The sequence below is a fragment of the Bos indicus x Bos taurus genome, chromosome 15 (genome assembly GCF_003369695.1).
Source record: "Bos indicus x Bos taurus breed Angus x Brahman F1 hybrid chromosome 15, Bos_hybrid_MaternalHap_v2.0, whole genome shotgun sequence".
NCBI classification, from domain to species: Eukaryota; Metazoa; Chordata; class Mammalia; order Artiodactyla; family Bovidae; genus Bos; species Bos indicus x Bos taurus.
Genome location: NC_040090.1, coordinates 514,273 through 524,169, shown reverse-complemented (window position 1 = coordinate 524,169; position 9,897 = coordinate 514,273). Strand labels below are relative to the sequence as shown.

The following is a 9,897-nucleotide window of genomic DNA, read 5'->3' as shown; positions in this document are numbered from 1 at the left end:
CAAAACTGTGTTTTAGATGTTGCAAATCTGAGCTGTGGAGAATTTGTGCTTAAACCGTGATACAGATGAGTCAAAGCTTAGAGATACATTGATCTCCCAACGGGAAGAGAGCCTTCTAAGTAGTATTCCTCTTGTTCTGTGTTATGAAAATCCGTGTGGGGAGCAGGAATTCATTTTCCCTTGTGGGTTGCTCTGGGGAGGAAAACAGTCCCAAGTCTGTGTTTTATTGAATACTCAGGATTCGGAGATCCACTAATGATCCCAAGTGTCACACACACTCATGACCAGGTGGACTGGCAACAAAGCACCAGTTTAGCCACAGACTCTTGAAAAAGACTTTCTTCAGCCTGGAAAGACAGTGGCAACAACCTTAATGCTCTGATGGCTTAGAGCCCGCAGTCCCTGAATGCTCTGATGGCTCACACACAGTGGCTGCTGCAAGCACCGGTCAGAGGGAGAGCTTAGAGCCCGCAGTCCCTGATTCTGTTTGCCAGAAATAAGTTGTAAAGAAGCAGAGCTCTTCCAACTCAGAGGGATCGCTGCGCTGAGGCTTGCCTGGCTATGGGGTAGTATATAAAATACGCTTGATTGCCACATGGGAAAAAGAAAGAATGAAAGGGGACAAAGGCCCCAGGGAGAGGGACAAGTTCAGAATAGGCATAATAATAACAAGATGGAGACAGGGAGGAAGCACAATGTTGATGGGATAAGATTTAAATCCTGACTCGAAATCATTATTTCATTGTTAACGGTAAAATAAGCAGAACTGTAAGATCCCCATAGTCTTGAGCAGTCTTTTTGGGGTCAACGATAGTACTAAACGGGTTTCTGAGTGGTCACTCCTCAGAGAACGTGTGGGAAGTCGCTTAGCTTGCCTTAAGGGAGAAAGCATGTTTCAGTCTTTATCAAGTTAAGACCGCAAGAGACAGTGCCCTCCGGGTTAACATCAAATCCTCTGTTAACAACAGCATAGCCTGCAGTGGGAATTCCTAATAATGGACTTTCACAGCCTTGAGAAATCCCACAGAAATAGCACCTGGAAAAACAGCATGTATTAAGAAAAAATCTCCTTGTTACAAACCCCAAGGCCAGACCCGGAAGGGAGTGTGACTGGGGTCAGGGAAGCACGGACCTTGGAACACCGGGTCGACGCCAGGCGTGAGCGCTGCCTGCTGACTGTTCCAGCCCAGAAGGGAAGGGCCTGGGTAAACACAGATCTGGCCCTGACACTTAGGAGGAGGTGATTAACACGGCAGGTGTCTTAAGAAAGACAAGATCTGAGACAGGCTCATAGTCTGCAATCAGGAACAAAAGCTGGACTGAGCGGACTCTGCACCTCGGTCCAGAAGAGGCTACAGGCCTCCTAGCCCTTTGCACCAGCTTTCCAGCTCTGTCTTCCTTCTCCCCACTCCCGGGCCATTAGGGCTAACTCCCCCAAGGCAGACTAAGCACTGTGAGGGTCTCGCTTACCCCTACACTGCCCCGGTGAGGGAAAGACTGTTAGGCAGTCAGTGTAGAAGTAAGAGCCTTGGTTCTTTTTTCTAGTTCCCATTGTAATTCTCTCACATAAACGTTTTTGGCTCCACTAGCCTAAAGCTGTGTTTGTTCCAGTTTCCAGGCATTCAGAAGAATGCCTCCCTGGTCTGGAGGGTCATAAAACATTCAGACCCAGTACAATCATTAACTGCTGTTCAGCTTATCATGGAGTGTAAAACTCCAGGTAGACAATTAGCTCCTAGGCTCCAATAGCATATGGACTGAGAACTCCCAGATGTTCAATCTCTATTTAGAAAAGGCAGAGGGACCAGAGAGCAAATTGCCAACATCCACTGGATCATCAGAAAAGCAAGAGAGTCCCATAAAAATAGCTACTTCTGCTTCATTGGCTACACTAAAGCCTTTGAGTGTGTGGATCACAAGCAACTGTGGAAAATCTTAAAGATATAGGAAAACCAGACCACCTGACCTGCCTCCTGAGAAATCTGCATACAGGTTAAGAAGAAACACTCAGAACCGGACCTGGAACAACAGATGGGTTCCAAATCGGGAAAGGAGTACGTCAACTGAACTGATGATGTCACAGGTTAGCTTTTTAAGAAACCACCAAAGTGTTTCCCACGCTGGCTGTGCAATTTTACTTCTCCTTGGCCGCGCGTTTCCCCAGATCCTCACTAACACGCGTGATTATCCATCGTTTTCATTCCAGTCTTCCTCAGGGATGTGGTGTGGATTCTCACTGTGGTTTTGATTTGCATTTCTCTGACAACTAATGTCGTTGAGCATCTTTTCATGTTCAGTTCAGTTCAGTTCAGTCGCTCAGTCGTGTCCGACTCTTTGCAGCCCCATGAAATGCAGCATGCCATGCCTCCCTGTCCATCACCAACTCCCAGAGTCCACCCAAACCCATGTCCATTGAGTTGGTGATGCCATTCAACCACCTCATCCTCTGTCGTCCCCTTCTCCTCCTCAACTGAATCGGCTAATGGTGTAGAGAAATGTCTATTCAAATTCTTTGTCCATTTTATTTGTCAATTCACTGAATTGCAAGTTTTCATACATTTTGTATCCTAGACCTTTGTCAGAGATGTATGACTTTCTTCCAGTCAATGAACTGTCTTCTCACTTGCCTGTGTCCTTTGAAGCACAAAAGGTTTTCATTTTTTATGAAAGTCTGTTCAGTCACTGTGTCTCTTTGCAACCCCACGGACTACAGCATGCCAGGCTCCTCTGTCCTACACAATCTCCCGGAGTTTGCTCAGATTCATGTCCACTCTGTTGGTGATGCTGTCTTTTCCTCCGCCGCCCCCTTCTCTTTTTGCCTTCAAGTTTTCCCAGCATCAGGGTCTTTCCCAATGAGTCAGCTCTTCAAAGTATAGTGAATATTCAACGTTGACTTCCTTTAGGATGAACTGGTTTGATCTCTTGTGCAGTCCAAGGGACTGTCAAGAGGCTTCTCCAACACCACAGTTTGAGAGAATCAATCCTTTGGCACTCAGCCTTCTTTATGGTCCAACTCTCATGTCTGGAACTACTGGAAAAAACCATAGCTTTGACTATACAGACCTTTGTCGGCACAATAATGTCTCTGCTTTTTAATAAGCTGTCTAGGTTTGCCATAGCTTACCTTCCACGGAGCAAGCATCTTTTAATTTCAGTGTCTGCAGTTGCCGTCCATGTGATTTTGGGGCCCAAGAAAATAAAGTCTGTCGGGGCTTCTGCTTTTTCCTCTTTGATTTGCCATGAAGTGATGGGACCGTTAGCCATGATCTTACTTTTTTAATATTACGTTTCGTCCCAGATTTTCACCCTCGTGGGAAACTGAGGCTGGCCCTCTGGTGAAAGCCCTGGGAAGAGGGTGGGTGCCGGCGTCCCTGCTGCGGGCGCTGTGCCAGTGGGCAGACAGCGACCTTCGTGAGGCAGGAGCCTCAGACCTCACGTCGGGACCCTTCACTCTGTGCACAGGAGAGTCTGGGGGGCATTCCGTCTGGGCGCAGGGACTGCCTGCCGGCCCCGCAGGGATGCTGAGGCACTGCTGGTGCCCTTGGGGCCCCGGTGGGTTGTGGGCAGGACTGAACCACAGGCGCTCGGGGATAGCCCGGGGAGGCGGGCGGCACCGGAGCCCTGTCGCCGGGTCCCCGTCCGCCCTCAAACCCCAGCCAGGGTTCAGCACCGTCCACGAGGAGGACTCAGGCTGGAACTGCTGCCCCGCCCCCGACGCCACGGGCTCAGCCTGCTGCGAGAACAGGACACTCGAGCATGAGTCCACCGAGCCGCACCCCGGGCCAGCAACGCCTCCTGGTGCCCTGGACCTCAGCGCCCTTGGTGCGGGCTGCCCCCTGGAGTCCACCGGGTCTGGCAGGAGGACCCTCTGAAGGACGGACCACAGGTTCTCTCCTCATCCTGAAACTTTTAATGAAGAATCATGAGCTCCATTACTTTGATAACTGACGGAATCCTGGAAACGTAATTGTATAAGGTCTCCAGGAATTTATCCACTCTGACCATCTTGCAGGAAGCAGAAACTAGGGCTCACCCCAGTAATTTACGCTGTTGGGGTGCTTCCTCCTCTGGGTGTCAGGGCTCAGTGGAGGCTGAGGCAGGATGGGGGCGGGTGCAGGGCCCACCCCACCTGTTTAGTCCGCTCCTGGGCACTCCCCAGCTGCTGTCAGATCCGGAGAGGTGCTCTGGGGCAGGAGGACGATTCCTGGGCCGTGCCCTGGAGTTCCTGACTCAAGAGACGGAGCTTGGGAACTGAAGTTATGAAATCAGCATTCACGTGCACCTTTAAGGAACGGTGTGCTCACAGTCAACCCTGCACCCGAGAAGGGAGGACAGCAGCAGCTCCCAGGCTGGCCAGCGTGGGTCACTACACCCCTGCGTGCTTTCCAGCACTTTCATCTGCACACAGGGCAGCCCCGCGCCCACCCTGAAGCATGAGAACGCAGCTGAGGGTCTCCTGAGGGTCGGCTGGGGGCTGCAAGGCCACGTTCTCACCTCCTATTTGCCCTTTTAATCCGCTTGAAACTAAATAATCTGAGGCACGCCCTAGAGATTCAGGGGTTTTCTTCCCTGGGGCTCTGGCTCCTAGTTCTATCTCTGTGGGGAACCATTTCCCAGTAAGAAAGCTGCCAGATGTGCCCAGAGGCTGGTCAGCGCAGGCGGTGCCCGCAGGTGGGTGCTGCAGCTGGTGGGCGTCACCGCCGCCAGGCAGAGCCGCTCCAGGCCTGGGGAGGGTGGGGGACAGCGTCTTCTCACCCCTCCCCTTCTCCAGCTGACCCCAACACTGGCAGCACCGTCGGGGTCCTGGCCGTCCTGACCCTCATCACAGGGGCATCCACTGTGCCTACACACGGGGCTACTTTGTCAGCCACGATCAGAGCGGGGAATGCCGGGCCTGTCAGGCATGAGCAGTGTGCCCCGGGCACTGCTGGGGACTGTCGGGCCTCACTCGGCTCTGCTGCTTGGCTTCAGCTGCAAGAACCCAGGGGAGCTGGACAGTTAATGACGTCAGGACAGGTGAGGAGGAGAGGAGGCCTGGAGACCTCTGTCACCAGCAGGGAAGGTGATGTCCCCCAAAAACCCAGCAGGTCCCAGGAGAGAGATGTGCGTGCTCCAGAGGGATCTGGTCCGCAGGTCTCGCTGCCATTCCCGAGCGAGCGAGCACGCTGCGCGGAGTGGGTGGTGTCAGGCTCCCTCCTGCCCACCAGGCCCTGCAGTCATCGGCTGCCTTCTAAGGCCCACTCAGAGTGGCGGGCTCCCGAGTGCCCAGGTCAGCTGGCCCGCCCCGGCCCACCTGATGCCCGACGCTGGCAAGGGCGGACCAGCCCTGCCCGTGTGGTTCACACACCACGTGGGTCCGCCTGGGTAGTGCCAAGGGGGCTGGGAGGGGAAAGGTCCTCTGTGTGGCCCCTCGGCCTGGCTTCCCCAGTTCCGAGCTCTGTGGCTCTGACTCAGAAAACACAGCAGCCTGCTCTCTGGCCTCTAAACGCCCTCTACTTTCTCATGCGGTTCATCAGACCGTCCAGGGGCAAAGGCAGTTCTGAATCGAATCTGCCAACCCCGTTTCCATCTGCTTAAGGACAGTGACCCCCGTTCCCTCTCTGCAGTGAGACAGGGCAGGCTCCGCCTCACCTCCCGGCAGGCTGCTCTGTGGCAGGAGGGGCTTGGGTGGTGGCCCAGCTGACGGGGGTGAAGCGTGAGCCCAAGTCCAGGGCAGTTTCCTGACACTGACGAAGTTCTCGCCACCCGACATGCTGCCTGCTTCGAGGGGCATCAGGGACGCCTTGCAGAGGCCTTTGTTCCTTGCAAGCAGGCGCTCCTGGCCTCAGATGCGCTGCTGTGCTCACACCCGGCTTCACAGAAGGCGCCCTCACGCCTGTGTCACTGGCTCTCACAGGGAAGGACACAGCCATCATTACGTTCAGTGTCGCCACCTCGTATGCTTTGGTGTTTAGTTCAGCACTCGAGACAACGGTGACCTTTCTTTCCTGAGCGTGTGGGCACTCTGCCACGAGGACTGGCAGCAGCAGAGGGCAGCCCCTCATGGTGCTGGGGGAGCGTCTTCTCCGAGTGTGTGACTCGAAAGCACAGCCTGAGACGGCCCTTCCCCCTCAGCTCTGCTCAGTGGGGACAGAGGTGCCCTCTGTCTTGGGGGCAGCTCCGTGATGAGGTGGACTTCATGGACCCTAAAGCCTCCGGCCCGTGCCCCAGCTCTGACAGAGGAGAGGGCAGTGACATGCGTCGGGGAGGTCGCTGCAGACAGAAAAGAAGCCTCGTGAGACTTTACGATGTAGACGTGGCTGGAGCTTGGAGGCCAGCACACCGGCTGTTGTGGCCTTGGCTGCAGTTGAGCCGGGTGCCGCAGACTCGTGCTAACACACCTGCACTCGGTGTCTGTTAAACCTCATTTGTGAAAGCTTTACAAACACAAGTGGGAGCAGGGCCTCTTCACTTGCCTCCTCCTTGCGTCGTGTCAGGTGTGCCCTGGGTCTGAAGCGCCGGACGGGGGCGAGGGCATCCCTCGGGGGCTGCCCTCTGACCCCGCCGTGCACACATGCAGAGTGTGCTGTGAAGACATGTGCACACACAACTGCTCACACAGATGAGCAGGGAAGCCGGGGTTAGGACAGCCTCGACGCTCTCAACCTACCAGCACTCCCCATGCAGCATGGACAGAAACCCTGTGCTTTTGCTTCTGCAGATCCAGGATGAACCCTGGGCCGACCCTGTTCCTCTCTGCTCGCTCCTGGACAGAGCGCACGCCCACCAGTGTTAGGTGGGCCTGGAACCTAAGGCCTCTGCGCCGCAGGGACACCCCCGGGACTGGACATAAAGCACTGCTCCTGTCGCTCTGGTAAGAAACAGAGTTCTCCTAGCAGGGACTGCAGTCTATGCCAAGACCGCTGCTGTGAGGAGGCAGACGGCCTGAAACTTAAAGGTGTGGGTCCCTTTTCCCTAATAGGAGAGATCTGGTTTTATTCTCCTCCAACACTTGGTCAGTTAAATGACTACCAATAAAAACACTGTGCTAAAAACACTCGGAGCTTGGACTCATGCTTAACCTTTGTGCATTGGAAGAAGCTTTAAAAAGTTTGCAATTTAATAACAATAGAAAAAATATTACAGTCTGGATAACAGATACAGGAAGCAGTGTCCTTACTATAAGGAACTGGAAAACAGCTAACAGAAGCAGGACTTCTAAGAGACAACGTTCTGGATTGGGACCAGAATAGAGTTTATTAGAATGAGCTGGATGTTTTTGGATATTTAAGTCCGTATTAAATACGTAAGGCATTTCCCTGGCGTGTTACAGTTCTTAACCAGGTAATGACCAGCCACAGAGGTGAACAGGTGGGTGGTCCCGGGGCTCCAGGTGAGAACTCCCGGGAGAGGTGGTCACTTGGCCCTCTTCTTGGAGGCCTGGCGGCGTGGCCTCCTGGAGGCGCTGCGGTCCTCGCTTCTGGAGGGAGATTTCACGTTCCACTGGGAAGTCTGCGGGGGCCTGTGGGGGAGTGCACACGTCACGCGGGGCCCCAGCCCTCAGATGGGACCGTTCTGGGCAGGGACTGGGGACTTACGGCATGTCGGGCAGTGACAGACACAGAACGTTGTCCCCCTGGCCTGCAGCTCTTGAGCCCCGCCGGCTTCCTGGGGCGCGCCTCCTGCTCCTGCTCTGGAGGGGAAGCGACTGGCCCGGTGACACGATGTAGCTGATTTCCGAGCCAAAAGTGACATTTGGGATGGTCTCTGGAAGGGGGAATGTTCAGTGGAAGGGTAACAAAGGCCTTCAGGGGAGAAGCTGAACAAGAGCAGGCGCACGGTGGGGCCAGGGCCTGCCTCCCTCCCTGGGTTCCCAGCCCTGACGGCCTTCTGAGTGCTGCCGCTCACGGCTCCTCCCCGGCCCCCCCGAGGCCCCACCGCACTCAGAGCCCCTCAAGACCCCTGCTCCTGCCGCTCCTCCTGGGCGCCTGGAAGATGCCGCCCTGCTGGCTGCCCCCTGCTCACTGCCACCCACCCTCCCACCTGGGCCAACTTGGGCTTTGCATCCCAGCGCGAGCTAAACTGAGAACCTCTTTCTCTAGAGGGGAGATAGGTACCGCCCTCAGGGGAGTTGCCGGGTTTAAAGCAGGTCACTGGGGATAAGCCCTCACTCGGTGCTCGGTCAGGACAATCTGAGTGCTGAGGACACGGAGCCCCCGCTGTCGTACGCTGGTGAGGCTCCCTCCCCGCCCAGGGCTGTCTGTGTCCAGAGCCCTGTGCGCTCCTCGGCCTGGGCCACACCTGAGAGCGGGTGCTACTGCCCGGGGACGCCCCGCCTGTCCCGTCCCAACTAGCTGTGCTCTCACCACACCCTCCAGACGGCCAGGATCCACGTGCTCCCTGTGCTGCGACCACTGAGGTCTGGGGAGACCTTCCTGGCCGGGGGTCAGGTCTGCTGGTGCATCCGCGGTGCCACAGGCCTGGGAGCCCCTCCCGCCCCTCACCGCTGCTGTGTGGACCGCGGACAGGGCTCGGAGCCCTTCGCACAGCCCAGCATGGCCAGGTGGCGGCGCCTCTGCAGCTGACTCACCACCAAGGAGGGACCTGCTATCCCACTGCCCCTTGTTCAATTAAATCTAGCGCTGAAAATCCCTCACATCCACTGGCAGCACCTGGAAGGAGCCTCGGTCAGCTGTGCCCAGTCAGCAGCACCATCACAGTCACTCAGGGGCATTCAGTGTGACCACACGCCCCATGGCATGCATGAGGGAACTGTGCTGGGACCCCTGCACACGCGGTACCCGCTGCAGAGTCAGGAGACTTGCTCGTGCCCGCAGACTACTTACGCTCAGGGGTGCTGATTCCTCGTTTTGTTTCGAGGTCAACAGCTCCACTGGACTCCGGGTCAGCTCCACTGGACTCCAGCTCCAAGACCCGCACGGGCACTGGGAGGAAAGGGGACAGCATTACCTCTCCAAAAACCCAAACAGCCCCAGAAACAAAACATGCCAAGGAGAAAAAACATTTGCAAGATACACAGTACACTCAATGTCCCAAATAAAGTTTTTATAAAGAGGTAATCAGAAAGATACACACAAATGATGAGCATGAGAAACCATGGCCTTTCTCACTAGGATTCAAACAAATGAAATTAAAATTTTTGGCCTACAGCTCAGCAGAGAAAATGGGATATGTTATGAACCCGGTTCTCTGTAGGATGTGGACTCTCGTGGGCCAAGGTGGGAATTCTCGTGAAAGGAACAAGAAACAACGGTCTTACACCATCAAAAGTTTAAAAAATACTCGTGGGAATTAATCTTGAAGATCATACACATACAAGACTACATTCCAATGTTCACTGTGACGTGACTGGTTTCGGAAAGGTGAAAAATACCTACGTTTTCAGGGACAGGCAGGTTAGCCCTGCTCCATGGCCACCAAGGCCCGAGCGAGGCCGACGAGAGCCCCCGGCCCCTCCCTGCCCAGCGCGGAGACCCGGGACGGCCGCGCGCATGCCCCCCTCCTCCTCGCTCCCCTCCCTGGGCCGCACGCATGCCCTCCTCCCCCCTCCTCCTGCCCCTCGCTGCTGGCGGTGCGCCCGCCCTCCTCTCGCCTGCCCCTCGCTGCCAGCCGCGCTCACACCCTCCTCCTCACGCTCACGCCGTCCTCCTCTCGCCCCTTGCTGGGCCGCGCGCACGCCCCCCTCCACACGCCCCTCGCTGCCAGCCGCGCTCATGCCCCACTCCTCTCGCCCCTCGCTGCCAGCCGCGCTCACACCCTCCTCCTCACGCCCCTCGCTGCCAGCCTCGCTCACGCCGCCCTCTTGCCCCTCGCTGCCAGCCGTGCGCACGCCCCCCTCCTCTCGCCTCTCGCTGCCAGCCGCGCGCACGCCCCCCTCCTCTCGCCCCTCGCTGCCAG

At 56.1% G+C, this 9,897-nt stretch overlaps 1 protein-coding gene across 5 annotated transcripts in view; it reads right to left on the bottom strand.

Moving 5' to 3' along the window:
• Positions 1-7,198: 7,198 nt before the first annotated feature.
• Positions 7,199-9,897, bottom strand: part of NCAPD3 (non-SMC condensin II complex subunit D3) — a 60,329-nt gene continuing 57,630 nt past the window's right edge. For 4 of the 5 annotated variants that reach the window (XM_027562187.1, XM_027562188.1, XM_027562189.1 and 1 more), the window contains 3 exons: positions 8,826-8,924; positions 7,578-7,746; positions 7,199-7,501 (listed from right to left, as the gene is read on the bottom strand). In XM_027562187.1, coding sequence (XP_027417988.1) covers positions 7,396-7,501; positions 7,578-7,746; positions 8,826-8,924 — 374 coding nt within the window. In that variant the 3' untranslated portion in view covers positions 7,199-7,395. The remainder of the gene's footprint in view (positions 7,502-7,577; positions 7,747-8,825; positions 8,925-9,897) is intronic. The other variant, XM_027562185.1, reaches the window with a different exon arrangement.